This window comes from Dendrobium catenatum, unplaced genomic scaffold, assembly GCF_001605985.2.
Source record: "Dendrobium catenatum unplaced genomic scaffold, ASM160598v2 fragScaff_scaffold_811, whole genome shotgun sequence".
NCBI lineage: Eukaryota > Viridiplantae > Streptophyta > Magnoliopsida > Asparagales > Orchidaceae > Dendrobium > Dendrobium catenatum.
The window spans coordinates 16,388-34,957 of record NW_021319273.1 but is presented as its reverse complement, the minus strand read 5'-3'; the positions used below and the strand labels follow the sequence as shown (position 1 = coordinate 34,957).

The 18,570-nt window shown below is 33.8% G+C and overlaps 2 protein-coding genes across 2 annotated transcripts; one reads left to right on the top strand and one right to left on the bottom strand.

The window, feature by feature from the left end:
* Positions 1-584: 584 nt before the first annotated feature.
* On the bottom strand, positions 585-13,350 carry LOC110098874 (thioredoxin domain-containing protein PLP3B-like). Its single transcript, XM_020825820.2, is given in 8 exon segments — positions 585-953; positions 1,028-1,125; positions 1,354-1,415; positions 1,506-1,578; positions 1,654-1,817; positions 1,888-1,935; positions 2,054-2,128; positions 12,959-13,350. Coding segments are annotated over 8 exon segments (717 nt in total). The 5' UTR covers positions 13,043-13,350; the 3' UTR covers positions 585-840.
* Positions 13,351-16,582: 3,232 nt separating this feature from the next.
* LOC110098875 (transcription initiation factor TFIID subunit 8) lies at positions 16,583-17,671 on the top strand. The gene has a single exon (XM_020825821.2). It carries the CDS (start codon positions 16,850-16,852, stop codon positions 17,546-17,548), a length of 699 nt encoding a protein of 232 aa, XP_020681480.1. The 5' UTR covers positions 16,583-16,849; the 3' UTR covers positions 17,549-17,671.
* Positions 17,672-18,570: the final 899 nt, after the last annotated feature.

The window sequence follows — 18,570 nt, the reverse complement described above, 5'->3', positions numbered from 1 at the left end:
ACTGACCATTTGGATCTCTCACATCTTTAAAATAAGATCATTTTCATCTCAATATTTAAAATAATGAATTTTAGAGTTAATGATATTAGAATTAGAAGTATTATCAAATTATTAAAAATTTTCAAAATAAATCTACTAATCATTTGTTTAATAAAAAATTTAATAGTATTTTAAATTATAATTTTAACATATTTTATAAATTATAATTGATAAATATATTTATGACTAAAACCAAGATTTAACTATATTTTTATAAAGTATAAAATATAACTAACAATTTTACATTTATATCTAAAAATAATATTAATTTTTGTTACTAAACAAATGATTAATATTTTTTTTTGAAAAATTATCATCAAATTATGTCTAATACATAGTTTAATAAAAATAAAAAAAATAAAATATCTCTATTTGTAATCATCAAGTCCAACATCAATTATTTTGAATGTTGGGATCAAAATGATCAAATTTTAAAGATTTGAAAGATCAAAATAATTAGTGGATCATTTTGGATGTTCCTAAAAAATTAAGGGACCATTTTGAATCTTTTCTCAATAATAATACAAAAACAAAGCCTTCATCAATTTTCAAGGTCTAGAAAGAGAGATTTAAGACTTTCCTCGTTGATACATGCATGGAAAAACTGGTTTAATCAAATTTCAATCTACACAAAAATATGATCCTGAACAAATAAATAAAGAGCATTCGCAAGTAAAAATCAAATTGTCAACTAAAATAAACACAAGTTTTCAAGTAGTAAAACAAACAACCAAATTACAAGCTTGATGGTATAGTAATTTTTGTTGTTGTTTGCAGCCGCGAAGACTTTCAACTTGTCTTTCAGTCTGAATCAGAACCTGCATTAGTTGAAGTTCTAATACTCCGACTTCTTCCAGAGTCAATCTCCTCTTCTGCAAGCTCATCATTGTCGCCTTTCCTTTCACCGAGAATGCCTAAACAAACTACAGTTTAAGACTTGCCTCAAAGATCTGAGTCATATGACATAATTTCAAAGAAATATGCGTACCTTTCCTCTTAAAAAGATGTTCTAAAGCTCTGGTGGTGAAATCATCTTTGCTTCCCAGGTCTTGGAACCCAGTCACCCTATCAAAGCTAATGCCATTCCTGAGAAATAACCATAGCCAAAACAATGGAAACCACATAAGCTTCGATTTTAAGAACAAAAAAGTTTTGACAAAGGTTTCGTTTGGGACGACTTTATTATTGCTTCTTAAAGCTGTTTTTAAGTATAAATTTTTTAATTTTTATCTAAAAAACTGCTTTAAGAAGCAATAAGAAAGCCGTCCCAAATGAAACCAAAGATGCAAAAATTAACAATATGATTATGCTCACCGGAACAAAACAACACATGGAAGAGTTTTAATTGCCAGTTTCTTAACAAAGAATGGTGCATTCTGCAAACAGTACCAGAACATTTAATTTCTATCATTACTATGCACCATCTTGAAAAAAATTTACTGGTAGGTGGGGGAGATGAGACTAACTTCAGCGTCTAATTTGATGAACTTTGTATCAACGTGCATTGGAGCCAAGGCCTTCAAATGCTTATCCATTATCCTAAAGGAAATTGGATCATGAAAACAAGGCAGGAGCAAGGGTTATTATGAAGAAATAGTTTAGAATGTAAGTTACTTGCAACGGTAGAATTCCCGGTGGTAGAAGTGGCAGATAACTTTCTCGCTTCCAGTCACTTCACCAAGAAAATCAGCTTCAGTTATCTCCCTATATTCACCGTGACCTTGCCTTTTCAGTACTTCTCTCTTCTCAGCCATTGGATTTTGGAGATCTCAAACTCTCTAAGAGAAGAGAGAACAGCCCACCGAGACATGCAAATCAAAGCAACTCTCAAAAAGTTAGTAATAGTACCTTCAAAGCAGCAATTCTTTCTGCATGCAATTTTTCCAGTTCAGGATCCTGAATCATAAGCAAGTCAAAGAAAAGTCAAAGAAGGGGCAAAGATTCCAAAGCAAAAGTTCCAAAAATGCCAAAATAAACATAGAGTTCCAAAGTCAGATGAGATATTTGAACTTACATCCAGCAATTCATCAAGGTCAACATCATCGGTGGTTGTATGAGATGCTTGTGCCTTGTCATTAGCTAGCAACTCCTGAAAAGCTTGTCAGAGATGAGAATTGAAATGAACAAGTATGTAAATAACACTTCATGCAAATAATGACTTTAATTTGCCCACTTCAATTACAAAAACATGCTCAGAAACTGGTTTTCTCACATGATGTCACATGGAGATGCGTTCTCGGACATTATCTACAATGATATTCTCTCGATGCTATGCAGGCCATTTCCACATAACAAATTAGGAGTCTCTAAGGTTTCGTTTGGGGCGGCTTTCTTGTTACTTCTTAAAGCAGTTTTCTAGTACAAATATTTAAATTTTTATACTATAAAGTTGTTTTGAGAAACAGTAAGAAAGCTGTTCCAAACGATGCCTAAGTCATAGTGATGTTATAGCACGTGCTGCATAGCTGAACCTGGAAGAATTCCATGGACTTTTGACTATATTGATTTTCATGACTTCTTTATTCTATTCTCCCAAGACGATATAAAAGGGAGCCCTCTTAATTTGTTTGTAGATCTCTAGCCTAATGATAGGAAAATGTGGCGGTTGAGGAAGTGTTTTTGCTAAAACGTCATTGAGCGCATATATATTTACTGCAAATTTATGACCGCTAATATTAAATTTGTTAAACATAAACATTTTTAAGAATTGCAATTTATTGTAAAGTATTGACTATCTATTGTAGCTTGATAGTAATGTAAACTTTATTTCTCATTGAAATGGCATCTTATATTTGCAAGTAAATTGTAAGTTTTCTTAAATTGTTCTTGATCCATTATACTTTCCAAATTATAAAAGACTCATACTTCAATGTTGAAACTGTTTCATATTTTGTTTAGGGTTGCCATGACGGTTCAAACACTTAAAATAATTGTCAAGCCATGTCAAATATTATTTTAACAACTGTTTAAGTAGAACCTCTTACGAATCTAGAATTTCTAATGGAGATCATATAAAAGAAAATTATGATTCACATAATAAATACCAAAATTTACATAAAACTCATTTTCTTTAGGTGTAATTGTATAAAGTTGAAAAAACCTTAAACCAAAATCAAAGAATAATGTGTCAATCAATCAATCAATGAGAAATTTGAACTGTACAAAATAAAAGAACAACTAAATATTTGCAACTCAATCAAAATCACATTTGTAGCAAATTTGACTAAAATCATTGACTTTTACAACGCCAATAATAAAATACTCAGACGATAAGGAACAAGGAATGAATTCACTCAACATCAACATCAAGTAGGGGTGCAACTGAGTCAAGCCGATTTGTTAGCCGGCTCGGGCTCAACTCGTTTACAAGCTCGCCAGTCGAGCTAAAACATGATTTCGAGCTCGTTAGGCTAATCGAGCTCGGGTTTGAACAATTGTCTGCTCGACTCGATTACTCGTCGAGCGGCTTACGGAAAGCGGAACGGTGGGGACGAAAGGCGAAGCGGCACAACCTCGAGTGCAGACGCAGAACTGCGTGTGAACAGCGGATGCAGGCCTCGTGGCACTACTTGCGGATGTGGAATAGTATGCGATTGGCGGAATTAGGTGCGATTGAGAGAACGACAGACGCAACGGAACTACGTGCCGAGCGAGGAACTTAGCAGCTCGACAAGCTCGTCTTCCGTGATGAGTCGAGCTCAAGCTCGACTCGAGTTCGAGCTCAGTATTTGGCTCGCAAGTTAGGCCTGACTCTAAGCTTGAATTGAGTCGTTTGCACCCCTAACATCAAGCCTTTATCCTACATAGGAAAGAATTCACTAAGTAGGGAAAAATCTAGACTGACAACCCGTACAAGCGTATGGCTTTCCCAAAAACTTGGAAGTCGCGCTTACATGTGCTCCATCAACATCCAACTAAGCACTCATGATTAAACAAAAAAATAAATTTTACTAAGCTGCTAAATCTTATTTGCATCTCTCAGGTGTTGATACTTATAGAAATCAAACTCTAAGGGTTGGCACTATCTGCCATCATCCTCTGAATCAGAAAACCCATAATGTAAGCACAACAACTCATCACGACAACCAAAGAACAACTCTAGTAGTTAAGCACAAGATTGACGCAAAAAAAATACATTAAATTTTAATATCTCGTTTCAAGTTTCGCCACACAAATCACATCCCTGAAATAAAAAGTAGGGAGATACACGGAATCAAAGAGGAATGCCATTTTAACTACAACAATCACAAACACTAACAGAACCAATGGCATGATATGAAAAAAAGTAAAAGAAGCAAAACCAGCTATAGAGAACACTAGCTAAATAAGGCGTATATGATAACAGGAACCTAAGCTAAAACAATCATAGTTGCATGAACCCTGCTATTGCTTCTCCTTAATCAAACTGTCTTTAAAATTTTTTACTTTAATAAATTTAGCATTTTACATACAACAAATGAAGGCATAAATATCATGCTTCCTGCTATGTAATCATCATACATAGGTCTCTTACAATAATACACAAGATACCTCTCTAAAATCCACCATCAACAATGGACACAATTTCACCATCTGATATAACTACAAGAATAGGCCATGTAGAATTGTATGGCACAAGATTTAAAATTATGAAATTAGGCATTAAGGTATTTTTCGTTCATGAGATGAGGTACAAACCTCAAAGTAGTTTGAAGCATAAACCGCACAAATAACAAAATGAAGGTAATAAATATACTAGTATCATAACAAATTAATATATTACGAAATAATATATCAGCATAGTAACATAGTAAGAATAACAAATTCATGTAGTATCACGTGACAAACCGCACAAAAAACAAAACATCAAGTAACAAATTACACAATTTAGGATTGTAATGCAAATATTAATTGGTCAAAGTAACATAAGATATCAAATAGAAGTAATATAATATGTCAAATAAGAGTAATACATCAAATAAATTTAACACATTAAGTTTCTCCCCTCACTCCTATTGTCTAACATGGCAACTTCCAAAATTCCAATGATCAAATTATTAATATAATAAGTAATCAAAAGTTTTCAACACTCTCATCACTCTGGATGTCTGCATTTTAGTCATCATCATACTGAATAATTTTCTCCCTTGCCTCAACTTTGATGGAACCAAAGTTCTCTCAATCTTCCTCCTCTTTTTCAACCAGTCTCATCTTCCTCTTCTATGATCAACAATAATTAATAAAAATTTAAGAAAATTAATTAAAGTTTAAGATAACTTCAACTATTTAAATTTCCTTATATATATATATATATATATATATATCCTTTTCTTTTTTTTTTCTTATTATAATTGGCCTGTGTTAGATGCACTTGTCTTGTTTCTACCCTCATCGAAGAAATCAATATTTAGATCTTCTTATTGTAAATCAAATGATCTGACCTAATTATCATCATATTATATTTCTTCACATCACCAAGTTTTTCTAGAATAAAATATATGCAGTGTGTGGCACAAGGTCCCAATATAGATATGTTCTCTTCTCCATCAACTTGGTCTTGATTGCTCTATAAGCACTAGCATTATCTATCATAATTGGTTTAATCAAATGCTCTCCAATCTCATTTATCACCACATCAAAGAGTCTAAAGAGGAACTCAACATCCATGACCTGAACAAATGTTTCTATAAATTTTAAGAAAATAGTTCAATAGGAATTATTTATGAAAATATTAATCAAGTTTTTATTCTTAATATTATACCAACCATTGGGAATGATTGTCAATCTAATATGACTCCAAGTTCATCTAATTTCCAATGGCTTTCTTTGTGTTACCCAACTCCTCCTTCAAAACCCAAGTTCTCAAGTCATATATGAATGGGGGTTTCAAGTCTTGAACATAAGCACCTATGAAACAACTTATATTGAAGCAAGAAGGGGAGTTGTCACATTGAACGAAATGGCATTCTCATAGAAAAACCTTCAAATATCTATGCAAACACGTTTGTGTGTCTGTCTAACATCTTTTACAATGCAAATGCTCTCCTTGCTTTTCATCCTCCAAATTTACCATATAATGATTGATTGGACCTCTTGCACATCTACTTGACATTGGCGGCAAGGATGAGAAGTCCCTTCCAATGTGTTCACTTTTATAATAAGATCTGATGCTAACTCTATCATTAAACTATCATTGCACCAAAGACTTTGATATTGTCACATGTTAATATATAAACAAATCACTTCTTTTATTGATTTTGATAAATTTGAAAACATGCAAACATTCAAAGAAATAAAAACCCTAACTAAACCATTAAAAGAAATTATATTGATCAAGGAAAAAAATTTTTGATCAAGGAAATCAATTAGGGTTTAGAGATAGAAACCGATTAAACAAAAAATTTGTTTGAAGAAGAGAAAACCCTTGTGGAAGAGGCAAACTTATCTAGGAGGTGACAATGGCGTTGACACTAGAGACGGACGACGACAAGCATTTTGATTGTGTCAAATTTTAAAGTCTATTTGAATTATTTTGAGATTTGTTTACTTTAAATAACTTTAGCTACAAGCATTTTAATTGTGTCAACTTGTTAGTGTCCAATATGCACATGAATTGTTGTCTCACATTTATGTGTCAAGTCCATGTCCAAGCATTATAGGTGTTATATATTGTGTATGAGGTAAGTAGATACACATCACATATGGATGTTTATATTATGAACATATGAGAGTATTGGGCATAATCCCATATTTGATGGTTGAAAATTATGTTGACATAGAAAGTGTAAGTGGTTGGCCTTCACCTAGAAGGCTTATTTGAGTTGAAACATTTTTTACCGTTGGTGTATCCAGCCCAATAAGGGTATCATAATCGATAATTTAATTGGGATTGAGTGGTTCATACAACTTGTGACTTGTATAGGTCTTGAGACCTTTTTCTATGATTAAGCAAGATTTAAAAGCAAATGACTTTCCAGGCAACTTCATTCAGAGGGGGCTCTTGGTACATGATGCTTGACAATGCTAAAAAACTTTCATTTGAGCTAAAGTGATGGTCACTGTGGAGAGCTCATATGGGAGAAAAAGATTATTAGGGCATATGAAATTATTGGGCTTAACTCACATCAAGTAGAAAAGTATATTGGTAAAAATATACCAAGTGGCTCGTCGTCACCTACAATGCTTAAACATTTGGATTGAAAATGAGTTTGACCACTATTGAAGCTAGACAAACTTCAATCTCTTCTTTGGTTCGTATTGCCCAACATATATGACAAGAAAAGAGTCTCCTACTTCGAACTCATTATAGTTGAGATTCCTTGTTTATGTCAAAGATTATCAAGTTGCTTTTTCTTGCTTTGGATGAACCTAGCTATTGCACTTGATTTAATGTATTCCCATTGGAACTAGGTATATAAACTTTGATTGTGGTTGGAAATCACGTGTACCTTTGCAAGTAGATATTCCATGGACTTCACATAAATGCCAAGTAGCATAGAAGCAAAAAAGAGAGCAAATAAAAAAGTTTCATTCATTCTCTTTTTATTCCCTCTAATTTATTTTTTCCCTCTATTTCCATACCACTAACTTGTGTGAGACCTACATGTTGGAGAATTTTTTGTATCCTCGAACAATTCTACAAGAAATATGAGCCCTCCATTTCAATTTTAGATTTAGGTATTTGATTTAGCCTAAATTAAATAATTGGGGTTGAAATTGAGTCCGGAATGGACTCAACCCGAACCGATTTGGGTCAGTTTGGGTCTGATTGGGTCCGATCAAGTTAATTTTGCGAAATTAAGCTTGGATCGGCACCGAATTGCGTTGAATTTGGCTCGACGAGGCTCGATTGGGTTTGAATTGATTTGATTTAATTTTAATTTAATTAAATTGATTTAATTTAATTAAATTGGAGTCTAATTTGAGTCGATTTTGTCTCGACGTCGATCGACTGAGTTGATCGAGCGCGATCGAGCCTAGTCGGACTCGATCGGGGTCGGGTCGGTGCGAAAATATTCGTCAACACTACATTATAATTTTTTCCCTAACTTCATTGCCTATTATATTTTGAGCAGCATGCTAATTTGGTGGATTTTGATTACTTGTGTACATTGAATTGAGAATAAGGATTCATAAACTTGACCCTAAATAGTTGATAAGGACTCATGTGTGCATTCCTTTTGGTCGTGTTTAGTGTTCATGGTGACTTTAAAATGGTGCACGGTTAACCAAGTCTTTGGTGAGTCTAAGAAACTGAAGCATAAACATTACCTTTGATGACAGAGATAACTAAAGCTATTAGACTCCAAAACTTTCCTAAGAAGCACATTTAGATGGTGCTCTCTAAGAGATGTATCAAAAAATGTTTGAAATAAAAAGTCCAACAATATGATCTTTTAAAAAGGTCCAATTTTTCTTTGCCGCTTCAACTTCTATGTCAGTATGAGGTGCTATGTAGTACTTGAAGGCATTCAACCAAGGGAGTAAATGATGCACCACTGATGACCAAAATAAGTGTATTCTCTTTTTAAGTAGCACAAGCTTGAATCCAAGAGTCGCTACATTAATGCTCTTACGAAGCATGCCACTATAAAGGAAGATTATTAATTTTGTGTGGAATTTGATTGTATTGATCAATCATGTTGTACTTTTAACTCCAACCTCAATTTTGTCTGTTGATCTCAATGAGGAGATTATTTGTGGGTCTTGCAAGGGGGCAATGTATCCTCTCCTCAAGGGTTCGAGGGCAAAGTTTTCAAAAAAGAAAAAAAAACATTTTTTTTGGTTGGTACAGTGTCATGACGTTGCAAATCCAATGCCAAGGCGCTATAGGTGGAATTCTTAAAGATAGAGAGCACAGCACCACAGCCCTGTAGTTCTATCGACACAGTGCTATAGTTCACAACGCCACGATGCTGCGAGACATAAAAGTCAACGTTGAGACACTACAAGTACAGCCCCGCAGCGCTACGAGCTGAGGCTAAGCAATTTGTCTTCCTTGTTCTTCTTAGATCACTTGAAGGGTTGTGTTTCTTAGTAAATTTAAGTGTGTGTGAGAAGTGAAGAGAGATAAGGAGTGATTGTGAGAAGAGTGATATGTACAATTTCTCCATTTTTCATAGTGAATTTCTTCGTGTGGTGTGGCTCCTTTTTTTCCCGATTTTGAATTCTTTCCACATTAAATCTTGTTGTTAATTTTTTCTTTCATTGCTTTCTTTTTATTGTTTGTATTTAATTGCGTAGTTTCATTTCCAACAAAGCTTAAAGGTAGTAGGGAATATTTTCTTTGTTAAAGGGACCTTGGATATTTATCTTTTATTTTGTAGTCTATTTGTGCTATCTAAGCATCCGTTTCAATCTTTTTGAGGGCAAACTTAGACCGAAAGTTAGTGGTTGCAAACCAATCCTTCTGCCCCGCTTTTCAGTCTTCAAATATGACTTTCACAAGTCTGTATGCTTACACTTACTCTAATAATGCATCTTATAAACTGCAAATGACATCTTTTATGTCGTGGCTTATTATTTCTAGCATTTACTTCAAAAAAAAAATACTTAGGGACTATTTATTGTAAATTATTTAAATATTGAGTCATTTTAATCATTTGGCCTAAAACAACACTACAACCAAATAGCTTAAACCAGCTTTGGATAATGAACAACAACCCATCCGTAGGTTTTTTTTTTAAATAGCATCATTAAATTTCGATTTAACAACTTCTATAAAAGCAATTTTATGCATTAAAATTATTCCATGGCAAATACATACATGTCACCTGAATCTTGAATATTTACAAAACTAATAATCTCCTACCGTCATTCTTCAAGTTTCCACCTAAATATCCAAATTCACAACAAACTCTAACTTATATTTTCACAGTCATTAATTTCCTAATGATTTGATTGCATCACACACAAATAAATAGCTTTGATAGTTCATTTTTAGGAAAAAAAAATTTTTATTGAAAAGTTGAGGAAATATCTTCTCACTGATAAAATAAAAGAAAAATAATTATAGAATTGAAAAAAATAACAATATATCCAGAAAAAATAAGTCAAACAATAGCTCTGAAAAGATCTAGAGGTTCATCTGGAAATATTTAAGTCATCTTCTTCTCGAAGATAACACTCTCCTTGTTACCATGACTAGCATCATCTAAATATGAGTTTGAGACAAAGTATGAACCATATAGATTTATCATCCTTAGAAATAGTTGTAAAGCATACATTGTTTATTTCCCTCCAAGAGTTCTAAATAGGCGAGAGTAAGAAGATGTCCTAAATGTCTTTTGGAATATCCCTAATAAAATAAATAAATCCAAGAAAACAAATAAGAGCACAATTATATAATTGCATTGGAAAGAGAGCAGTCTTCCCCAGATGTTGGAGGTGAAAATACAATTAAAAAATGAGAATCATCCTCCAAAAAAGAATTGCTCATAACTCAAGCTATAGAAATCTGGAAGCCCAAAACATGAGAGAATAAACTTTTGTTAGATCCTTCCCAAAAAAAATAATCTATCGAAAAAAAATTTGTACTTTCAAAGGGGCTAGGATATTCCAGATCCATTTATATGAATAACTACATATCATTATGCACTAGGAAAAGATACATGGTTGACCAAATGAAGATCACTAAAAGATGGAATCCACACCAGATAGTCCAAGTTTTAGTTCAAGCACACAAATACATAGCTTTGATAGTTCATTTTTAGGAAAAAAAATGTTTTTTATTGAAAAGTTGAGGAAATATCTTCTCACTGATAAAATAAAAGAAAAATAATTACAGAATTGAAGAAAAATACCAATACATCCCCAAAAAAACAAGTCAAAGAATAGCTCTGAAAAGATCTAGAGGTTCATCTGGAAATATTTAAGTCATCTTCTTCTCGAAGATAACACTCATTGTTACAATGACTAGCATCATCTAAATACGAGTTTGAGACAAAGTATGAACCATACAGATTTATCATCCTTTGAAATAGTTGTAAAGCATACCTTGTTTATTTCCTTTCAAGAGTTCTAAATAGGAGAGAGTAAGAAGATATCCTAAATGTCTTTTGCAATATCTCTAATAAAATAAATAAATCCAAGAAAACAAATAAGAGCCCAATTATATAATTGCATTGGAAAGAGAGCAGTCTTCCCCAGATGTTGGAGGTGAAAATACAATTAAAAAATGAGAATCATCCTCCAAAAAAGAATTGCTCATAACTCAAGCTATAGAAATCTGGAAGCCCAAAACATGAGAGGATAAACTTTGGCTAGATCCTTCCCAAAAAAACATAATCTATCGAAAAAAAATGTACTTTCAAAGGGGCTAGGATATTCCAGATCCATTTATATGAATAACTACAAACATCATTATGCACTAGGAAAAGATACATGGTTGACCAAATGAAGATCACTAGAAGATGGAATCCACACCAGATAGTCCAAGTTTTAGTTCAACCTCATCTTGTTGAACTCACTATAAATATTAAAGAAATAATTTGACATGTAAAAATGGGTGATTTCTTTCCAGTGAAGATGCCAACCTAAAGAATAGAGCTATTAAGATTTAAATAAACAAATTGGATTCCAAACAAGTTATATATCCAACTGCATTTACAGGATTTGACACTTTCACCTTTTTGAAAATATGCATGGTTTTGGTGGCATGTATTAAGTTTCTCAAGTTTTCATCTAACTTTTCTAATAGCGACAAATGACAAATGAATCCTTAAAAATTTCTAAAACATTTTACAATCATAATGAAACAACAAAGGTATGCAACTTCAAACAAACTTGGGTTGCCCATACGATTGCATGCGGCCAAAAACTTGCTAGTTTTTAAACCCATTAAATTATAAGAATTGGTTGGAGTCCATGAAAATTGACCACAAGTCCAAAATTTAAATTCACGTGTTCAAGGAGCCCATCATACATTCATACATATATATAACCCATGAAAGAAAAAAACAACATACATAAATTATAAAAATAAGATGGTTGTTAGAATATAAACGTGAAAAAGACTGCAACGAAATTGCAAGTTTGAGCCCATCTATAGTTTAGCTAAACAAACAAGTTATTGTTTATCTCAGATTTTCTAACAATAGAGAATGTTTGTAATTGGCCAACATTCATAGTTGTACATAATTAAAGTTTCTTCTTAACAGTTGCAATGTTTCTAAACCATTAGTAAAACCCAACTTTTTATATGATCAGCATTTTTCTCTATTAGATAATATTACAAAAACTAAATTATCTGATTGATGCATATTACCCTTATTTTTACTATATGATCAGACTTGACCACGTACTTCTTACACTAAAATATCTAAGGCACTAAACATATCTTACATCCCTAAAAACAACTGGCATTGCTAGCAAAGAATGAAACTGCAATTGATTAATCATCAACATTTCAAAGATTCTTATTCCCCTTCCGAGCAACAAATCATGGTCAATATGAATATCAATGACTCCTAATCAAAAGGTCACCACTATCCTCCAATTTAGTAAAATCAAACTGGAATAACCAACTGGCACCAAATTAGGATTCAGATCAGCAAACAAAATTGAATTTTTGGGGGGATCCGGACCTCTCATCTCTACATGAGATGGAAGGAATTCTAACCAACTACTCTTAGCAATGTGCTCGCCCAAAATATTGAAATTTTGAACAATAATAGGTACTTTTCCGGTGGTGATCCAGCTTAAATCCCAACCATTATGAATAAAAGAGAATGCATATTTTCAGGGTAATTTCTCACTACTCTGGAACTGATCTATACCTGAATAAGCTAATGAAAACATCATATTCTATTGTTTTTTAACATAGAAAGTCAATTTATATATAAGAAAAGTTTGAAAAGGAGATCAATACATCGATTTCCTCTTTTCCCCTGACCAGTACAGATACAAGAAAGTCTCCGATGGAATCGATTAAAGGCCGAACCTTTTGGTAGTCTCGAGCTGCCGCTGCCATTACATTACCAAACGCCAAATTGGACAGCGTCGATCGAAAAGATTCAGGATCCATCCTTGCGGGTGCACAGGATGAGTTGGATAGAGGGGCAGTGTCGAGGGAAAGCGAGCAGGTCTTGTCGGCGAGGTGTCCCGGAAATGGACGAGGGAGGTAGCGGTTCTCTGTGCTCAGTTGCGGAAGAGTAAGCCGAGCCCAGCGGCAGCGACCGACGCGTGATGACGAACGATGTCAGAGCCTTGGCCCAGTAATTGGAGTGAGGCCGCGGATGCGAAGGGGAGCGTCGTAGGGCGCGAGGGTTTTCTTTTTGGTCTTGGCGGATGATCCGACACCACGACAACTAATTGATCTACGAAAGTAAAAGCTTTTTCTTTTGGAATTTAAAAAAGTTAACACTTTGAATTACCCTATTTATATATTGAACTCTTAAATTTTAATATTTATATTGCAATAGGAAGTAACTATCCACAGTTGCTTAGCTTGGTTGGTAGGCGAGTGCAGTTGGATACCTCCCAACCTGTGTTCGATTTCTCTCGAATGGTAGCGCCTCTTCAGCGGGGGTACAATCAAGTATGAGGCAAGAGGTCTTTCAAGTCAACCGAGAATTAGTAACACAACCAAACGCCTCGCAAGATGAGGTGGGGGGTGGATACCCGTTCCAAAAGAAAAAGTAACTGAATGTCACTAGACAACAAAGTAGATATGAGAAAATCAGGAAAGAATTTCACTAGAAAAGCATTAATATGACCAACAATATCTGAAGGATTAAGGAGAGATGATATATTTATAATGGGGTCTTGATGTGAGATACTTATCTATAGGAGCAGCGTCATCTCAATGAAGAAGAAAAGAAAAAAATGACAATGTAATCTCCCACGAACGAGTGATTAGATTATTAGCATGTGAAAGACGAGGAGTTCGATGACATAATTGCAATATAGAGGTTAAAGAGGGTGTTATTTTTTATATTATTTAAATTATCAAGTATGGTGTTTGTAAATAATAAGAATTGTGTGTTAAATATGTATACAATATGATTTTGAATGGTATGTATGTAAATCCCCCTTTTTTAACTTGGCGTTCAATATATCCCTCACATACATGTCTTTATTTAATGCTTGGTCTATAGGAGGGAGAATAAGCACCAACCACTAAGTTGAGGGATGTATCAAGTATGATAAACCACAAATTAGCTTTAAGCAATATCAAACACCTCAAAAACATCAAAATTGTATGTAATTTGACTTCAGTAAGCTTATATCTACATAGATGGGAGATGATCTAACACACAAGAAACAAGTTATAATTGTGTATAGAATAAAATGATGCTCGTCAATTCTTCTTAAACCCCAAGTATATCTTAGCATATCAAAGAAAATGAGAAGCCCTAAACCTCACTTATTAAGAGAGAAATAACTTAAGAAATGTAGGATTAAAAAAGAATAAAAAATAACCACTCCAAAATCTCCTAAAAAAATCATCAATTCGTCAAGATAATACTTTAAACTCTCCCATGAATAAATTTCATGTGAATTCTTTCTTCTTCTTTTTTCTCCTATCTTCTCTCTTATCTCATTTTCTTCTCAATTCATTCACATACCCAAGATTGTCTTATATTTCTGTTGTCATAACTAAAGCAAAATCATTTTACATGTTATCAAGCTTTCACATAATAAACTTGAAACCTACCTCATTGCGTGATTTAGATATGGATATTAAGTCATTATCTAATAAATCACTTAATTTATGTTAAAGAATAACCATGTAATTTCCGCATAATTGAGTCATTACAAATAAATTCCCCCCTTAACTCAATATTATCATAAAACATGGATCTTTTATATACTCTTCTCAAAACCAATACTCTATGCTCTCAAAGCCCCCTTTGGGATCAACACTGCACAATCTTATAAAACTTAAATGGTGACTAAGTTTAGAACCTACGATATATATGTAGCATAAATGCTGAATTCTGTAGTGATACATTGAGCATAATTATGCATTTATTGCTATTTTTTAATCCATGAAGTTGCTATTTCTTTGTCCTAAATGATGCAATGGTATAGCTTAACATTAGGATAAATCTTGCAACACAAGGTTGATCCTCCTTATCATCTCCAAAAAAACCTCTCTCAACTCGTGCATCTTTTTGTTCTAGAATATTTAGTAATAAAAATAAATAATATTCATGAACTCATTTAGAGACCTCTTTATGCCACGATTATAAGGAGACCCATTGTCATAAGATTTTCATTGATTTCATCATAAATCTTTAGCTTATTTATCATCTCACGAGCTTATCTATCACCTTCTTTCAAAAAAAGAGAATTCTCTTGACATTCTCTAGATTTATTATACCATGTACATATAATATGATATCCTAAAAGTGACTGTAAGCGGGAGGTACGTAACACAACAATAACAAAACTTAATTTCCATCATCAACAATCACATCAATATTTTTCAAATCTCACATAATGAAACTCATTCATATCGGATTTAATAGAAGCACTTACATGCATGTTGAGTAAATAGTCTTTGTTTATGATAAGTTTATTGGACATATTACTTGTCATGTATAAAAGCTCCAACGCAAGCAATAATCTTTATATGATTGTTTCCTCTAAGATCTATGTCAAAATCTTGTCCGCTAAAAACTATTGAATTATGTGAAAAACTTCTTATCCATCATTATCTTGTTCTTTTAACACCTATTTAAGTTGCGACTCATCAGCTTCTACCAGCTTTTATAGTAGAGACGGTAACAATGAGATACACAACAGTGACAATTAATGTTTTGTTTGAGACTGTTTCTTATTGTTTTTTTTTAATTAAAATTTAAACACAAAAATTTATTATTAAAAAAATTTATATGCTAAAAATATATTTTATAAGTGATATATCATCAAAGAATTTTCTTGATCGGGCACGAATCTCAAAGCAAAATCAAGTTGGAAATTTAAAAAATTAAATCATAAACCATATGAACTCCGATTTCAGCAAACTTACAGCCCAAATGAAGGTATCGAAAATACGAACTCAACACATCTCTCCTTGGCCTATTGGTTGAGAGCTTTGGCTTCCAACTAAGAGGTTCAGGGTTCGAGTCTATGTGTATGCGTTGTGTGTGTGAGTTTGCCTTAAATGGCCTAAATGTCCCAAAAAAAAAAAATACGAACTCAACGACACCAAACTCAACCCAATCCGAGCTCAAATAGGTCCAAATCAAAGACCCAAAATGCATTTGAAAGTTTCAATTCATAATTTGGATTACCAAACAATTTCTAAACTTGACATGCTTGTAGTCGAATCGAGCGGCTCGACGAGACGAATCCAACAATCCCAAAATTGTCAAGTTGAAAATTGTGTTAAGAAGTAGTAAGAAAGCTGTCCCAAACAAAGCATAAATCTATAATCTATTATTGAGTTATCTCAAAACATTAAAAAATTTTCAAAATTCTTTATTTTAAGCTGCACTTGCCCAAAATTATTTTTTGGAGGATTAATATTAAATATATTTTTAATAATTTTTTGACTTTTAAATGAATTATATTCAGATTTATATTTAATTTTAAATTAAAAAATTCTTAATTGATATCTTAAACTCCCAACAACTGTCAGCTTAATTTATTCTATTGGGCTAAAGTTTAATCAATAGCCATCCGTTTAGTGATATTAAGCATTCAATTTGAATCGTATATATTAATGTATTTCTATTCTAAAACTATATATTAATGTAAGTAAAGAAGAAAGACAACAAAGGCGGCTTTTAGGGTTCCGATATCGCAATTTCCTCCGACCGTTTTGTTCTCCCCACATCGTAACCTTAAAGGCCTCTGCAACTCCTTGATCCGCCAGCCATTAATGGCGGCGGCCAATGATCAGGATTCAGGTACTTCCCAGCCGTTATATGCGGCGGCCATCTGCCGCGTGGCCGTGGCTCAGATCTGCCTCAACGCCGGTTACCGGAGGGCAGAAGCCGCCGCACTCCGAGCCCTCACTGATATCGCCATCCGCTACATCAGAATCGTCGCCGGAGACGCCGCATCCGCCGCCAACTCCCGTGGCCGGACGCAATCCAACATCTTCGACCTCGCAATTGTCCTCGAGAGCGCGGCCACCGGCCGCGGCTACGCCGGCGCCTCCGACCTCACTCGCCCGCTTCTCGGGTCCTCAGTACTGCGCGAGCTACGAGCCTTCGTCGCCGCCGTCGACGAGATCCCGTTCCCCCGGCCTATTCGCCGGCAGATGGGGACGGATAATACTAGAAAGCCGAGTCCGAGTTTCGCGCAGGTTGGGAAGGAACCACCATTGCCCCACGTGCCGAGTTGGTTGCCGTGTTTTCCCGAGGGCTGGGAGAGAGAGACGGATTCACCTGAGGTTTTTGACAAGAAAGTGCAGACGCCGGCGATGGAGAAGGTGAAAGGGAGGGATATGATGATAGAGAGGGAAAGAGTGAGATTTAGGTTAGGGTTTGGAGGCGATAAAAGGAACGGGAAGAGGAAAAGAGATGGGGGTTGTGAGAGGCGAGATCTGGCGGAGGATATGTTGTCGGGGTCGTGATTCGAACTGTGTTTATTTGTGCACACATCAAAAGGATTTTTGAAGAAGGCGTCGCCAGTAGAACATACAGTGATAATGTACCTATATGGTTTAATAATAATTTATTTGCTTCTTTTTTGGGTTGATTACTAGGAATCAAATAAATCAATTGGGGTACTGAAGACAAGATTCTAAATAATATAATTTTTTTTATTATTGTCAGAAATAAGTAATAAAAAATGATGATAAATATATTTTTATTTCTATCTTTTTTTTTTATTTAAATAAAGTTGTTATATTTCATTAATTAAAAAATTAATCTTAAATTTTAAAATAGCTAATTGAGTGTAAGAATGCACCCTTGTCCTTATTAAGTTGATTATATTGAAGGATTGGTGAAGATTTTTGTTATGACGGAGAATTTTCTTAACATCATTTTAATTATTAATGATGAGAGATTTGCTTATCAATTGTCCTAAGCATCTATTATTTTGTTAAGAATGCATATGGTAATGTGTAGGTAGATTATTATGGTTTTCAAAGTATGATCTATTTGTAGTTCTATGCTTGATTAGATTCAAAATAATCGTATGAGAAAACACACTCTATGATTTTGAAGATAAACTCTTATTAAAGAGCCAAAATTTTAATTAATTTAAATATTTTACTTTGAAATTATTACATTATATAAAATTAGTAAGACTTAGAGGATGGTTGTTCAAATATAGATGATGAATTATGTTCAGCCTCATAATTGAAGAGGACAATCCCCATAAAGATACATTAATGTAGATTTTCAATTATACATTTGATTTGACCAAATTAAAGTTTAGCCTTTCATAGATGACTCAGTACTATGAGACAACGAGCAGATAAAGAACAAAAATAATTGTTTAGGTTTGAGTGAGGAATGAGAAGAAGTGCAATGCTACTCTCTAATGCAAGCACACTCATTTCCTCATAGGATTTTAGGAGCCTTTCATGTTGGTGAGGGCTAGCCACATATTGGTAGCAATGATGGGAATCCATATGGCATATATACA

Bases quoted from the DNA above. Each gene is read 5' to 3' on its own strand.
- LOC110098875 (XM_020825821.2), top strand. From the start codon at position 16,850: ATGGCGGCGGCCAATGATCAGGATTCAGGTACTTCCCAGCCGTTATAT.